The sequence below is a fragment of the Neoarius graeffei genome, chromosome 13 (genome assembly GCF_027579695.1).
Source record: "Neoarius graeffei isolate fNeoGra1 chromosome 13, fNeoGra1.pri, whole genome shotgun sequence".
NCBI classification, from domain to species: Eukaryota; Metazoa; Chordata; class Actinopteri; order Siluriformes; family Ariidae; genus Neoarius; species Neoarius graeffei.
The window spans coordinates 55,147,578-55,164,786 of record NC_083581.1 but is presented as its reverse complement, the minus strand read 5'-3'; the positions used below and the strand labels follow the sequence as shown (position 1 = coordinate 55,164,786).

At 42.6% G+C, this 17,209-nt stretch overlaps 1 protein-coding gene across 1 annotated transcript in view; it reads right to left on the bottom strand.

Moving 5' to 3' along the window:
• Positions 1-597: 597 nt before the first annotated feature.
• ptk6b (PTK6 protein tyrosine kinase 6b) overlaps positions 598-17,209 on the bottom strand; it is a 36,421-nt gene continuing 19,809 nt past the window's right edge. The window contains exons 5-8 of the mRNA XM_060938059.1: positions 5,477-5,635; positions 4,995-5,176; positions 1,927-2,080; positions 598-1,722 (exon numbers count right to left, since the gene is read on the bottom strand). Of these exons, the coding sequence (XP_060794042.1) occupies positions 1,541-1,722; positions 1,927-2,080; positions 4,995-5,176; positions 5,477-5,635 (677 nt within the window). The 3' untranslated portion in view covers positions 598-1,540. The remainder of the gene's footprint in view (positions 1,723-1,926; positions 2,081-4,994; positions 5,177-5,476; positions 5,636-17,209) is intronic.

Genomic DNA, 17,209 nt, shown 5'->3' with positions numbered 1-17,209 from the left:
CATGCAGGTTAGATTAACTGGTGACTCTAAATTGACTGTAGGTGTGAATGGTTGTCTGTGTCTATGCATCAGTCCTGTGATGACCTGGTGACTTGTCCAGGGTGTACCCCGCCTTTTGCCCGTAGTCAGCTGGGATAGGTTCCAGCTTGCCTGCGACCCTGTAGAAGGATAAAGCGGCTAGAGATAATGAGATGAGATCAAATAAAAAAACTTCCATTAAAAACTCTGTTCTTATTGTCATGTACAATGAGAACATCTCATCTCATCTCATTATCTCTAGCCGCTTTATCCTGTTCTACAGGGTCGCAGGCAAGCTGGAGCCTATCCCAGCTGACTACGGGCGAAAGGCGGGGTACACCCTGGACAAGTCGCCAGGTCATCACAGGGCTGACACATAGACACAGACAACCATTCACACTCACATTCACACCTACGGTCAATTTAGAGTCACCAGTTAACCTAACCTGCATGTCTTTGGACTGTGGGGGAAACCGGAGCACCCGGAGGAAACCCACGCGGACACGGGGAGAACATGCAAACTCCACACAGAAAGGCCCTCGCCGGCCACGGGGCTTGAAGTCAGACCTTCTTGCTGTGAGGCAACAGCGCTAACCACTACACCGCCATGCCGCCCACAATGAGAACATAATATCTTAAATCACACATTCCACAGCTGCTGGTGATTATAGTGGATTGTGCTTGTTAAATTAAGGTGGAATTCTTAATATCTTGCCAATATCATTACAGCAGCTTCTCATGTTCTTTACACCATTATATGATATCTGTATAACAATTAATACACTTAATATAATTACAGTTAATACATTGTGTACAGTTAATGTACAGTACCAGTCAAAAATTTGGACACACCTAATCATTCATAGTTTTTTTTTATTATTATTTTCTACACTTTAGAACAATACTGGAGACATCAACACTATGAAATAACACATGGAAAATGTATGGAATTATGTGATAAAAGTGTTTAAAAAAGTTTTATATTTTAGATTCTTTAAAGTAGCAACCGTTTGCCTTGATGACGCTTTGCACGCTATTGGCATTATCTTAACCAGCTTCATGAGGCAGTCACCTGAAATGCTTTTCAATTAACAGCTGTGCCTCGTCAAAAGTTAATTAGTGCAATTTCTTGCTGTCTTAATGTGTTTGAGATCAAACAGCTAATAGTAAATAATAAAAATATAGTAAACAGCTCTATTCCACAACTGTAGTAATCCATATCATGTCAGGAACCGCTCAACTAAGTAAAGAGAAATGACATCCGTCATTACTTTAAGACACGAAGTGTCTTTTAATTAATACAAATAAAGAAAAAACACTGAATTAGAAGGTGTGTCCAAATGTTTGACTGATATTGTAGTAGGACATTTTGTGTGTGCTACTTTCTTAAACCCATCAGAGACAAACATTATACAGCAATTTTACAAAGTCAAAATCCATCTCACATGCTGTACATTTCTCTGAATAAAAATATTTATACTATACACACACACACACACACACACACAGGATATATATAAAGCTAACTGACAAGGTTCACGTACTCCTGAAGCTCAGATTTCAACAACTTAAAATCTGGCCGATCCTCTGGCTTCTCACTCCAACAGGACAGCATGAGGTTGTAGATGAATTTTGGACATTTGGAAGGAGCAGGCATCCTGTAGCCACGTTTGATCTCCTCAAGCACATCTTTGTTACTGAGACCTACAAAATGCAAGGACAACAACAACAAAATATTTGATTTGATTGTAACAACTGAGTTTATTTATGTAAAAAAAAAATCTGCTTGAATTTCTGTTAGCAAAGTTACACAATTCTCAGACTTTATTTACTTCCACTTAACCATAATTTATAATATTGCTGCTGCAACTTTTAAAAGTAAATCAGAGAAAGCAGATTATGGTTTACCTGGGTACAGATTTGCACCATAAGAATACATCTCAAACAAGAGAATGCCAAAAGACCAGACATCAGATTTATTAGAGAAAAGGGAGTGTTCGATGGCTTCAGGAGCTGTCCACTTGAATGGAATCTTTATATCAGTAGACAAATAGACTGGCTCCTACAAGAGAAATGTAGCACATACAGAGAAAAAGTCATGGAACTGTTGTTTATAGCAACCTAACAATATTTTATCAGATTGACTTTTTTTTGGTTTGTTATTCCACAATGCTAGGATGCAGTGCCGCTGTTATTCAACATCATTTAAGTTTCATTATAATAGCAGTATGACTGTGAACATATATTTTAGAATGATGAAAAATACATGCAATGAACATACAAATTAATGTTTTTAAAATTAACTGATTGTTTGTTTATTTCATCCTGCAGACTCACAGTCCTGTTTAACACCTCTTGCTATCATAAATAAATAAATAAAGTATATAGTCCCTTTCTCACACCCAAGGTTTTTGATTGATTGATAGATTGATTGATTTATTCGGTATAAACGTAAAAATTGTACATAAATAAATATATAAAATATTGACATAATCATACCAAGATAACACAAAGCGCACAGCGCTTGTTTCAATTGTGGTCCTTGATGGTTGCTTTACAATTAGGGAAAAAAAAAAAAGGAGTCCACCAAAAGAGGATCAGGATGTAATTCCAAAGGCATAACTACCCACAGTCCCACCAAAAGGTGTACAAAGGCCTTAACCTTTTTCATAAGTTTCCTAAAAAAAAAAATCATATTCATATCTGTATTTGTTTAGAACTGTTCAATTTGAATAATGTATTCATATTCAGTCACATCTCTAATGTAGACTATAAAGTGTTCTGTTGGATCTAAAATCCCATATTAATTGTCTCATCTCGTCTCATTATCTCTAGCTGCTTTATCCTGTTCTACAGGGTCGCAGGCAAGCTGGAGCCTATCCCAGCTGACTACGGGCGAAAGGCGGGGTACACCCTGGACAAGTCGCCAGGTCATCACAGGACTGACACATAGACACAGACAACCATTCACACTCACATTCACACCTACGCTCAATTTAGAGTCACCAGTTAACCTAACCTGCATGTCTTTGGACTGTGGGGGAAACCGGAGCACCCGGAGGAAACCCACGCGGACACGGGGAGAACATGCAAACTCCACACAGAAAGGCCCTCGCCGGCCACGGGGCTCGAACCCGGACCTTCTTGCTGTGAGGCGACAGCACTAACCACTACACCACCGTGCCGCCCCATATTAATTGTATCAATTTAATAATAAGCTAGAAGGGCATTCAGCAGAGTGCACACCTCTGCCAAACCACATATTAGAATATCCAGATGTTTACTATATTTTCATACATATCCGGATTTGCATCAAAATCTAGTCAATTGTTCCTTGGCCCATGGCTCACCTTTCCTCAAAATGTCATCAAAATCTGTTTGCTACTTTTTGAGTTACATCAGGAACAAACAAACAATGTTGGCAGAGGTAACAAGTAAATAATAAATTTTTTTTTTGTGGTCCAAATCCCGCGCTCTAATTGGCTGGCGAGTTGATCCGTATCCTATGGTACGGACCCCAGTTACGGACCTCTGGCGACTCGCTCATTCACAACAACAAACATAGTAGCATTTTTTGTCAACATTTATCTTTTTTTATAAGCTTTATTTATAAGATTATCAAAAACCTTATACATTTTTGCCAGCATTTCTCAGGAGAATAGCATTAATTTTACAGCATGGATAGCGATAACGACAGTGTTCACAGCGAAAGCGAGTTTTACTACCCTGAGGAAGAAATAATAAAAGAAAACATTTCAGGAGAAAGCTAAAAACCTGTAATTTGCTAACTCCGAGCAAAAGCATGGCTGAATCCTGAATGACTCCCATTTGTATAAATAGGGGACTACATAGGCGGCAAAATGTAGTTTTTTTCCTGCCATGGAAGTGCACTTGTATACCGAGGAGGAATTTGCATTACAGCCGTGAATGAGGATTCAAAATAGCATTAATTTTACAGCATGGATAGCGATAACGACAGTGTTCACAGTGAAAGTGAGTTTTACTACCCTGAGGAAGAAGAAATAAAACATTTCAGGAGAAAGCTAAAAACCTGTAACTTGCTAACGCCGAGCAAAACATGGCTGAATCCTGAATGACTCCTATTTGTATAAATAGGGGACTACAAAAGGCGGCAAAATGTAGTTTTTTTTCCTGCCATGGAAGTGCACTTGTATACCGAGGAAAAAGCCATTTGCATTACAGCCGTGAATGAGGATTAAAAATGACGCCTCGGCTCGGTTTTCCCTTTTGGGCTCTCTCGTTTTCTGTTAGAATTTGGTAAAGAAAAAATATATTATTTACCTGCTTAAGGTTGGTCCATATGGTAAAATACCGTGACCTCGGCCTTGAATACTGACCTCGGCCCAGAGGGCCTTGCTCAGTACTTTCAAGACCTCGGTCACGGTATTTCACCATACGGACCTCCCAGCTGGTAAATAACACACTATATATATATATATATATATATATATATATATATATATATATATATATACACACACACACACACACACACACACACACACTACACCCTTTTCCACTTATTGAAACTTTGCATATACCATCCACTGACCTCATTTGTTTTTAAAACTGATACTTGATTACCCAAAGTCAATATGCATTTGCTTTATCATTTGGATTTTGGACCTGTAATTCTGTCTCAGTAAAACAGCTCGAGTGTGCACAATGCCTTAACATTTTGCGACAGTTTGTAAGTAAAGTGGAAAACAACACTATACAACATTAATATCTAATCTGAGTGGAGAATAATGGTATACACAGGGAAAAATAAATTAATAATATATGGAATTACTCTTGGTTTTACCAAATATGTCCAAGCTAAAATAATCTACCAATATACAAAGGAAAACCTAGAATATAGTATGATAGTTTATAGCCAAGACTATCTACTACTATAGCATAATACCCAAAATCACATTAAATTCTACAAAGATAAACTATTTTGTAACCATCACCTTGATGAATCGTGCTAAACCAAAGTCAGCCACCTTGCACAGGTAACCCTCACTAACAAGAACATTGCGAGCTGCCAGGTCTCTGTGAATACTATTGTGATCCTCCAGGTAAGACATCCCATCAGCCACCTGAAATGCCATGTCAGCCAAGATTTCTGGGTCTAAAGCATTGCCCTCTGGACCTCAGAAAAGCAAAGAGAGCAGAGAAAAAAATATCTGTAAACATAATTTACAGCTTCAGCCAATAAACTCTACAGTTGTATCGACATTAAAACACACTATTATATATATAATATTATTATTATATATATTATATATATATAATTATAATATTATATATATAGGCAGCCATTTGAAAAGAATCACATGTTGAAGGTTCTCCAATAAAATGCTACAGAAAGTCTTTACTGAGCCTCATGTGCCCCCTTCTGTATTTTTGAGCAATTGTTCAAAAGAAGATTAGACTGAGAGTGAAGACTTACTGCGGAGTAAATCCCTTAGGTTTCCCTTCTCCATGTACTCAGTAATGATGAAATAGGGGATGGATGAAGTGCATATTGCAAAGAGTGAGATAAGATGGTTGTGACGCAACTGTTTCAAAACCTCAACCTCCATCTGAAATGTTTGTTGGTTCAGAGACTCTGAGAGGAAGACATAAAAAAACATAATATTAAGCATACAGGTAGGTGACAAATTAAAGGGAAAACTGTTTACTGGTGACTGTTATGCTGTAGGGGGCTTTTTGATGGCATGGTTTGGGTCCATTTTTAAGGAAGAAGTCACTGCAAATCAATGCAAAGTCATTCTGACTTCACCTTTATCCTGTGAAGATACATTTTGCAGGGTAGTGGGTTCTTCTAGCATGATATCCCATCCACAGAGCACAAGGGCTCACAACCCAAGCGAACACCTATGGAAAATTTTGGACTGATATATTTGACAGCACTCTCCACCAACATCAACATCAAAACACCAGCTAAGGAAATGTCTTCTGCAGTAACGGTGTTCATCTCTCCAAAGATTTGTAGAATCTGTTTCAAGGCATATTGAAGCTGTTTTGGTGGCTTGTGGTGGCCCAACACCTTACTAAGCAATAATGCTGGGAAAGGACTTGAAAATTCTAGACTGTAGTTCTGAAACAAAATCTTAATGACAAGTGAGACTATTGTCATTACAGTTGAAGCTTAGGATCATACAAAACTTTCTGGAATAATATAGCATAGTTCACAGGTTCCCAACCCTGGTCCTGAAGTCCTGAATATATATCAGGGTACTTATATCTAGATATGTTAAACAACTTAGAACATATCACCTTTGGTGGCAGACCACCCAAATTTTAGGTGAGCAAACGTATTGGAACAGATAGTCAAAGTAAATTACACTTAATATTTGATTGCATATCCCTTGTTTGCAATAGCTGCATCAAGCCACCCACAGTAAAATACAGTGTGCACGTATATGCAGTGGTTTTATAGTAAATACCCTATATGGATCTGCTGTGAATTCTGGACAGTATGAAAATGTTGAGCAGTAGTGTATTACAGGCTGTTTCAGTATTACATTTTTCAAATGAAACAAGGCTGCAGGCCTTGTGGTTGACACGTGCAATAACACTTCCTTCTGATTAGCTTAACTTTTTGAACTATCAAGTAAGCATACTTTGAGGCAGTTAGATTCCCACTCAACTTCATGCTCTGTATGCTACTACCCCTGGTGCTGCCACCTAGTGTGTAAGAGGAGGTAGAGCTCATAAAATTTGCAATAAACCTCAGAGAAGCAAATTCATTTCACCAGTATTTTGTATTGCAATATTAAAGAAAACAAAATTCAGTTATTCCCATTTTATTCTGTTGGGTTGTAAAAATGACAAGTTAGCATTTATATAAGATACGAGCATGCTATGTTATGTAAGAAATCGGGGTGGAAGAAGTACTGAAAAACTATAGCCTACTTAAAGGTCATAGGCAAGGGTTGGAGGTTGAATGTAGAATACATTTCCTGAAGAACGACCCAAAAAGTGAATTCAATCTTCCTGGTGACTAATTTGCACCCTAAAATTGAATAAAACGGTTAAAATATACTGGTTTGCGCAAGTTCCGAAGGTTTGTTTACATCTCACTTATGCGCACTTTTACCGCCAGAGGACAGTCGTCGTGACGTCATTCAAGGTAAACAGACTGGGAGTAGTTCTGTGTTTACTTGCGAACCAAGCACACGTGTACGGACTTTGGTCGTGAGAGGTTGTGTAAAATGTCTGAAAGCGATAGCGATTTTGAAGTAGGAAGTCTCCAAATTGAATATCGAGAGGTGAAACCATATATGTATGAACCTATGGCTGTTGCGATGCAATCGGTGAATGCGGCTCACTGGTTTGACCGTGCGGCCTCGGAATCGGACAGCGACTCGGTCAACTCTGATCACGGTGACCCCGGACCTCAACAAGACTCGCGCCCAAACGATTTATCCTGGTAGTTATGATAAATTCTTACTTTCGTCATAATACTAAATAAGAGCCCTTTTGAAGAATAATTAAACCACATGGGCACACACAATCCCTATAATATAACGTGGCTTTGTTTATATTGCTAATATAATATATTGCTAATAGTAATACAAGCATTATACTATTTATGGCCTACTCTAAGCGAGGAAATATCCCTTTTGTCTCATTTCCACAATGATTGTACAAGATCCCTCAGGATTCTTGACTTGTCAATTGCAAGCAAAGGTAAAAATGTTTACCTCCAATCTTCTCCTTTTTGCTTGAACGTTGCTGCTCTGTTTCTTCTTTGACTGCTTGATTTTGTGTTCGAATTTTGTCGGAACAGCATCAGGTTTGAGTCTTCTCTGTCCGACAGTGACACCTAAACTCACAGATGGGGATTCTTCAAAAATGAATCAATGCTCCCCCCTTGAAGTGATCGGAGCACAGAGTGGTGTATTTACCCTGCTGTCAACCCTCTCGCTTCACGCGCACAATCCACTCTCTCCACCTCTTCTCCTCTCTCAAAAAAAGGTAAAAACTTCTTCCTGAACCGGTCCCGTTGTTACAGTTCACTGCACAACAAACCATGCCTTATTTCCTTTGGAAATTCCCGAACGTACGCCTGCACTCAAGCAAAACGGCAATGCAAATAAATGGAAGTGAACTCAACTCAAGTTTTGTTTGCCATGAATGACGTCACGCGCCGAATGGTCACAAAAATCGTTGAGCAGAAATTCGCCGCGATCCGCGCTAACTTATTAACAATACTTCTTGGGACCAGAAGAAAATTACACAGGATTTTTAAACATATCAAGTTTCAAATGTACATAAATTGAAAACCTTTGCCTATGACCTTTATGTATCCAGACAAAAATATATTCAAGAAAAAAGTTCTCCTTTTAAATGTACTAAGGAATTTTCATAAGTACTAAGAACGGTGTTTTCGTGTTTTTTGTGTTTTAAAACAATGTGTATCTGTTCGTCTTTGTCGCGTCCATCAGTCTTAAGGCGTACATACTCCTGTGAGTTTCTGCTCGACATCCACAGAACTATATTCACGGATATAAATTCAGTGGACGCGGAAGTGCTATGCGACTACGGTTTGCTCTGGAGGCCTGCTCAACCACCGACCCCCACTCCTGCATCCAGCCCACAGTGGAAGCGCCACAGGCGGAACATGCGGAAGCAGAAGAGGGGCAAGCGCGGAGGTATCCGGGCTAGGCTAGCGGCTAGCCCTCACCGGCCGGCTATCCCTACCATCACTCTGGCCAACGTACGCTCGCTGGACAAGCTGGATTATGTCCACCTGCTCCACTCATCTTCTAAGTCTGTGAGTGAGTGTTGTGTCCTCGTGTTTGTGGAAACATGGCTTAACGACAGCATCCCGGACTGTGCCATTCAGCTAGCCCGGCTAACATGCTACCGGTCAGACAGAGCGCTAGTCGGGGGGGGGGGGGGGGGGGGGGGGGGGGGGGGGGGGGACTCGCAGTGGAGGACTCTGTGTTTACATCAGTGATGCCTGGTGCCGCGATGCTGTCGTGGTCTGCAAACACTGCTCACCACTGGTGGAGTTCATAATTATTAAGTGCCGGCCATTCTACCTGCCGAGGGAATTTACAGCCATATTGCTGGTAGCAATATACATCCCTCCTGGCTCCAATAACAACAGGAGTGAAGCACTGAATGAACTCTATCAGCACATCAGTGAGCAGCAGACAGCCCACCCAGATGCTTTCCTCATCCTGGCTGGGGACTTCAACCATGCAAACCCCAAGAGCGTGTTTCCAAAACTCTATGGACATATCAACTTTCCCACACGCGGAAACAATACTCTGGACAATGTTTACACCATGCATAAAGACGCCTACAAAGCCCTACCCTTCCCTCACCTTGGGGCCTCAGATCACTCCACTGTTATTCTAATGCCAGCATACAGGCTGCTGGTTAAAGTCACCAAACCAGCTACAAAGCAGATACGTGTGTGGCCAGAGGGGTCCTCAGAAGCACTCTAGGACTGTTTTCCACCACTGACTGGAGCATGTTCAGACAGGCGGCCACCTACAACACCTCCACAGATCTCCTGGAGTACACAGAGACCGTCACTGCCTACATGAGGAAGTGCATGGACGATGTTACAGTCACCAGAACCATCTCCATTCGGGCCAATCAGAAGCCATGGCTGACGGGAAGTCCACAGGCTCCTGAGGGCTCGGAACGCCGCCTTCAGAGCTGGGGACGAGGTGGGCCTAAGGACAGCTAGGGCCAACCTGTCACAAGGCATCAGGGTGGCCAAGAGACAGTATTCCAGGAAAATTGCTGTCTATTTCAATGACAGCAGAGACACCAGGAACCTGTGGCGGGGGATTCAGACCATCACAGACTACAAGCCCTCGCCGCAGACCTGTGATAACTCCACCTCTTTGCTGAATCAGTTGAACGACTTCTTCGCTCGCTTTGAGGCAGACAACAGCACCACGGCACAGAAGACCCCACCACCTCCCGGCGACCAGGTGTTGACACTGTCCCCAGACAGCGTGAGGAGAGCTCTCAGGATGACAAATGCACGGAAAGCCCCGGGTCCTGATAACATTCCTGGTCGTGTTCTGAGAGACTGTGCCAAGGAGCTCACAGATGTCTTTACAGACATCTTCAACATCTCGTTGAGCCAGGCTGTTGTCCCCACGTGCCTCAAAGCCACCACCATCATCCCGGTCCCGAAGAAGCAGTCTCCCTCCTGCTTCAATGACTACCGCCCTGTCGCACTCACTCCCATCCTCATGAAGTGCTTCAAGCGGCTAGTCATGTGGCATATCAAGTCTGCCCCCCGGACCCTTTCCAGTTTGCATACCAGTCCAACCGTTCGACCGATGACGCCATCTCCACTGCCCTCCACTCAGCCCTTACCCACCTGGAGACAAAAGACTCGTATGTCAGAATGCTGTTCATAGACTTTAGCTCAGCATTCAACACAATCATTCCTCAGCAGCTCATTCATAAACTGGACCAACTGGGACTCAACACCTCCCTGTGCAACTGGCTGCTGGACTTCCTGACGGGGAGACCACAGGTTGTACGGGTTGGCAGCAACTCCTCCAGCACCATCACATTGAACACGGGGGCCCCCCAAGGATGTGTGCTGAGCCCCCTCCTCTTCACTCTGCTGACCCATGACTGCACACCAACATCCAGCTCCAACCTCTTCATTAAGTTTGCGGATGACACGACTGTGGTGGGTCTCATCAACAATGGCGATGAGACAATCTACAGGAGTGAGGTGAGCTGCTTGGCCATGTGGTGCAAGGACAACAATCTCCACCTGAATGTGGAGAAGACGAAGGAGATTATTGTGGACTTCAGGAGAGCGCACACCCAGCATGCTCCACTATTTATCGACGGTGCTGCAGTGGAGAGGGTGAGCAGCACCAAGTTTCTAGGTGTGCACATCTCTGAAGACCTGTCCTGGAGCAACAACACCGCATCACTGGCCAAAAAAGCCCAACAGCGTCTGTACTTCCTCTGCAAACTGAGGAGAGCAAGCGTCCCGGCCCCCATCATGCACACATTTTACAGATGCACCATCGAGAACATCCTGACCAGCTGCATCACTGCGTGGTACGGCGCCTGCACTGTGTCCTGCTGCAAGACTCTGCAGTGCATCGTGAGAGCAGCTGAGAGGATCATTGGTGTCTCTCTCTCCTCTCTTATGGATATCTATAACTCCCGCCTCACCCACAAAGCCATCAGGATTGCAGGTGACCCCACCCACCCATCTCACAGCCTCTTCAGTCTGCTGCCATCGGGGAGGAGACTGTGGAGTCTCTGGGCCAAAACCAGCAGGCTCAAGGACAGTATCTTTCACCAGGCGGTCAGGAGGCTCAACTCTCTCCCTATTTTGCCCCTCCTCCCCCCTCTGCCACAGATTCTGCCCGCACACCCCCCTGCCCCCCCTTCAGCATCTGACGTCACCCTCACAGTTCCCCCCCCAACACACACACACACACACACACACACTCTCTAAACGTTCATTAACACACTGAACTCAGGGACTGCACATTTCACTTTACCTCGCTCATTTGCACTATTCCGCACTACCTCACCTTAACAGCTATTAGTTTGTTTATACTGCTTATTTCATGTTTACCTGCTATACCTCAAGTGCCCTTGACTGTTTATTTGCTCCAATTTATGTATGCGTATGTGTGTGTGTATATATTTACACACACACACACACACACACACACACACACACACACACGTGTACAACCCCGATTCCAAAAAAGTTGGGACAAAGTACAAATTGTAAATAAAAACGGAATGCAATAATTTACAAATCTCAAAAACTGATATTGTATTCACAATAGAACATAGACAACATATCAAATGTCAAAAGTGAGACATTTTGAAATTTCATGCCAAATATTGGCTCATTTGAAATTTCATGACAGCAACACATCTCAAAAAAGTTGGGACAGGGGCAATAAGAGGCTGGAAAAGTTAAAAGGTACAAAAAAGGAACAGCTGGAGGACCAAAAATTGCAACTCATTAGGTCAATTGGCAATAGGTCATTAACATGACTGGGTATAAAAAGAGCATCTTGGAGTGGCAGCGGCTCTCAGAAGTAAAGATGGGAAGAGGATCACCAATCCCCCTAATTCTGTGCCGACAAATAGTGGCGCAATATCAGAAAGGAGTTCGACAGTGTAAAATTGCAAAGAGTTTGAACATATCATCATCTACAGTGCATAATATCATCAAAAGATTCAGAGAATCTGGAAGAATCTCTGTGCGTAAGGGTCAAGGCCGGAAAACCATACTGGGTGCCTGTGATCTTCGGGCCCTTAGACGGCACTGCATCACATACAGGCATGCTTCTGTATTGGAAAATCACAAAATGGGCTCAGGAATATTTCCAGAGAACATTATCTGTGAACACAATTCACTGTGCCATCCACTGTTGCCAGCTAAAACTCTATAGTTCAAAGAAGAAGCCGTATCTAAACATGACGTCTTCTCTGGGCCAAGGCACATTTAAAATGGACTGTGGCAAAGTGGAAAACTGTTCTGTGGTCAGACGAATCAAAATTTGAAGTTCTTTATGGAAATCAGGGACGCCGTGTCATTCGGACTAAAGAGGAGAAGGATGACCCAAGTTGTTATCAGCACTCAGTTCAGAAGCCTGCATCTCTGATAGTATGGGGTTGCATTAGTGCGTGTGGCATGGGCAGCTTACACATCTGCAAAGACACCATCAATGCTGAAAGGTATATCCAGGTTCTAGAGCAACATATGCTCCCATCCAGATGACGTCTCTTTCAGGGAAGACCTTGCATTTTCCAACATGACAATGCCAAACCACATACTGCATCAATTACAGCATCATGGCTGCATAGAAGAAGGGTCCGGGTACTGAACTGGCCAGCCTGCAGTCCAGATCTTTCACCCACAGAAAACATTTGGCGCATTATAAAACGGAAGATACGACAAAAAAAACCTAAGACAGTTGAGCAACTAGAATCCTACATTAGACAAGAATGGGTTAACATTCCTATCCCTAAACTTGAGCAACTTGTCTCCTCAGTCCCCAGACGTTTACAGACTGTTGTAAAGAGAAAAGGGGATGTCTCACAGTCGGAAACATGGCCTTGTCCCAACTTTTTTGAGATGTGTTGTTGTCATGAAATTTAAAATAATCTAATTTTTCTCTTTAAATGATACATTTTCTCACTTTAAACATTTGATATGTCATCTATGTTCTATTCTGAATAAAATATGGAATTTTGAAACTTCCACATCATTGCATTCCGTTTTTATTTACAATTTGTACTTTGTCCCAACTTTTTTGGAATCGGTGGTTGTATATATATATATATATATATATATATATATACACACACACACACACATACATATACACACACACACACACACACACACACACACAAAACCCCGATATATTAGGGATGAGCGAATACAGCATTATCTGTATCTGTTAACCATATGAATTATCTGTATCCGTACTCGGAGTGGGCGGGATTTAACCCGGAAGTGGGCTGGATTTAACCCGGAAGTGGGTCTGGTTGTCTTGAAATGGGCGGGGCTTTAACCAGTATGGTTTTTAAGCATGCAGTTGATATGGGTTGAATCAGAATCAGAAATACTTTAATTGCCAGGTATGTGGACACACACGAGGAATTTGACTCCGGTTCACTTAGCTCTCATAGTACAAAACAGATAAAAAAGCGTAGACACAAAATCAAACAAACAACAACAAAAATAGGTGCATAGTGCAAAGTAATCCTGGTAAGTCAAGTGTGGAATAGTTAAATAAATATAAAGTATACAGTGTGCACAGAATGACGGTATAAGTGTTCAGATATTTTACAAGTGATATTACTGATATATGAATCTGGATTTTAGCTGTTTATCACAGAAAGGATTTCTCTTTTGGTGCAATATGGTGCATAGTGCAAAGATGAATAGTAAATTTAAATAAGTATAAATATAAGTAGCAGTGAGCACAGAATGACAGTATGAGTGTGCAGATATTTTGCAAGTGATATTACTGATATATGAATTTGTATTTTAGCAGTTCATCACAGACAGCCTGAGGGAAGAAACTGTTCTTGTGTCTGGTTGTTTTTGCATACAGAGATCTATATCACTTCCCTGAGGGGAGAAGATTAAACAGATTGTGACCAGGGTGTGATGGGTCCGCAGAGATGTTACCTGCCCGTTTCCTGACTCTGGACAAGTACAAGTCTTGAATGGAGGGCAGGTTGACACCAATAATTTTCTCTGCAAACCTTATTGTCCGTTGCAGTCCGTTCTTCTCCTGTTTGGTGACCGATTCAAACCAAACAGTGATGGAAGAGCAAAGAACAGACTGAATGATGGCAGAGTAGAATTGTGTCAGCAGCATCTTAGGCAGGTTGAGCTTCCTGAGCTGGCGCAGAAAGTACAACCTCTGCTGAGCCTTTTTGATGATAGTGACTGTGTTGGTCTCCCACTTCAAGTCCTGAGAGATTGTGGAACCCAGAAACCTGAAGCTTTCAACGGCAGTCACAGTGTTGTTGTTGATGGTGATGGGCAGCAGAGTGGGGGGGCTCCTCCTAAAGTCCACTGTCATCTCCACAGTTTTGAGCGTGTTCAGCTCCAGATTGTTCTGACCGCACCACCAGACCAGCCGTTCAACCTCCTGTCTGTATGCAGACTCGTCACCATCCCGGATGAGGCTGATAACCGTTGTATCGTCTGCAAATTTCAGGAGTTTAACGGACAGGTCTCTTGAGGTGCAGTTGTTGGTATAAAGGGAGAAGAGCAGTGGGGAGAGCACACACCCTTGTGGGGCGCCAGTGCTGACAGTCCGAGTGCTGGATGTGAAGCTCCCCATCCTCACCTGCTGCTTCCTGTCAGTCAGGAAGTTTGTAATCCACTGACAGGTGGAGGAGGGCACAGTGAGCTGGGTGAGCTTGGCGTGGAGGATGTCTGGAACAATGGTGTTGAATGCCGAACTGAAGTCCACGAACAGAATCCTGGCGTATGTCCCTGCAGAGTCAAGGTGTTGCAGGATGTAGTGCAGTCCCATATTGATTGCATCATCCGCTGACCTGTTTGCCCGGTAGGCAAACTGCAGGGGGTCCAGCAGGGGGTCTGTGATGTCGTTCAGGTGTGACAACACCAGTCTCTCGAAGGACTTCATGACTACAGATGTGAGAGCTACAGGCCTGTAGTCATTCAGTCCTGTGATGGTGGTTTTCTTGGGAACCGGGATTATTGTGGAGCGTTTGAAGCATGAGGGGACTTCACACAACTCCAGGGATCTATTGAAGATCTGGGTGAAGATGGGAGCCAGCTGATCAGCACAGACCTTCAGACAGGAGGGCGATACATCATCTGGGCCAGGCGCCTTCCTGATCTTCTGTCTGCGAAAAAGCTGACAAACATCCTCTTCACAGATCTTGAGTGCTGGTGTGGGGTCAGAGGCGAGAGGAGGCAAAATAGCAGGGGGTGTAAATGGGTCTTTAATGTCTGAGGGGGGGAGAGGTGTGAATTTGTCGAATCTGGAGTAGAACACATTCAACTCGTCAGCCAGTTGATGGTTCATTGTAGTGTAGGGGGATGGTCTCCTGTAGTTAGTGATATTCTTCAGGCCTGTCCACACTGATGCTGGATCGTTGGCTGAAAGGCTGTTTTTAATCCTTTCAGTGTAGCTCCTCTTAGCTGATTTCACCTCTTTCGTCAGTCAGTACGTTTACATGCACATCCAAATCGAGCTGCTGTCGGTAATCGAGCAAAGGGTCCCAGCAGGGGTGCCAGAGAAATCCAATCCTACATGCACACAAGGAAATCGAGCTATTGTGTGAGGTACATTGTGCACCCGAGCCACAGGTGGTGCTACACGCCCCATCGTGTTGGTACGCTTCCGGTTGTCGTCATGAAGAGCTATTCAAGAGTATAAACAAAGTTATCAGTTCCATGTTCACAAGAAGTGTTTGTAGTTTGTATGTACGAACAGAAGTGTTCCTAATAAAATGGCCACTAAGTTGAAGTTGATCTGTAATATTTGTGTTGAGAGAAATTGCATACATCACTGTATCACTATGGATTTATAACATTCTGTATGCACATTATGGATACTCCAGAGCCCTCCAGCAAACATCAATAATCAGGATTACAAAATGTATTCCTTTGTTTCCTCCATTTATTGACTTATTGTTTGTGATCAAATGTATGCCTTGATGAATAACTACACTAGTTTTTTGATACAATTACATAGTGCACTGCAAGAAATCCGCTAAGTGTTTTTGGTTTCTTTTAGGCATCACACATTTATTAGAAAACACAGCAAATGTTCAAATATTCAAGTTAAATACTTAGCAACAGTATCAATAAATCCACACATGAACAATAGCAATGATATCTCTGACCACAGCTAATGGGCAAAATATTAAAGTTAAATACTTAACAATATCAACAAATCCACACATGAACAATGGCAAAACACCTAGACTTAATTATACAATAAAGATACCTATGAAAAAAGGTGATTTTTTTTTTCACACACAGTGTGATATCCGGACTTCATAATTCATCACACCTGCTCCTGTTTAGCAACTTCTAGAATGCACACCTCTGTTGCGCACATAGAAAAACTGACAGCTGCTCTAAGCTGCGCTAATATAACAGCGCTGTGCATACACGGAGCTACACATTTCACGTGTCCCGCACCCAGAATCACACTGTACCATTAGTAAAAAGGGTGGAGGGGTGAAATGACAATATCATAAATTATTCAAGAAAAATGTTATAGCAAATCACAACCATGTATAATTTGCATATTTTAACAGATGAAATGAAATATTTTATTTCAAAAACTTACACAAGGCAATACTATTAAAATAATATTAATATCCCTCACAGGCCCCCCTGTCAGTGCCAGGCCCTTAGAATCGTCCTAACTTTTCCCCTCCTAGCGGCGCCCCTGGGTGCGTACATGCCCAGACACAAGTGTTCCTAATAAAGTGGCGGCTAAAGTGTCATGCCGACCAAGGCTGTTGTGTTTCCTGCTTGTGGACTCGTCACTCCCGGAAGGGGCAGTGCTGAAGTAAGTAGCTCGACAGGGTTTACATGCACTAAGTAGCTTGGCAGAAATCGCATAATCTAGGTCGTGTAGCTCGATTACGAGAAATCAAGTTCGGTTCAATTTCAGCCTAGCTAAGGTGTTTCCAT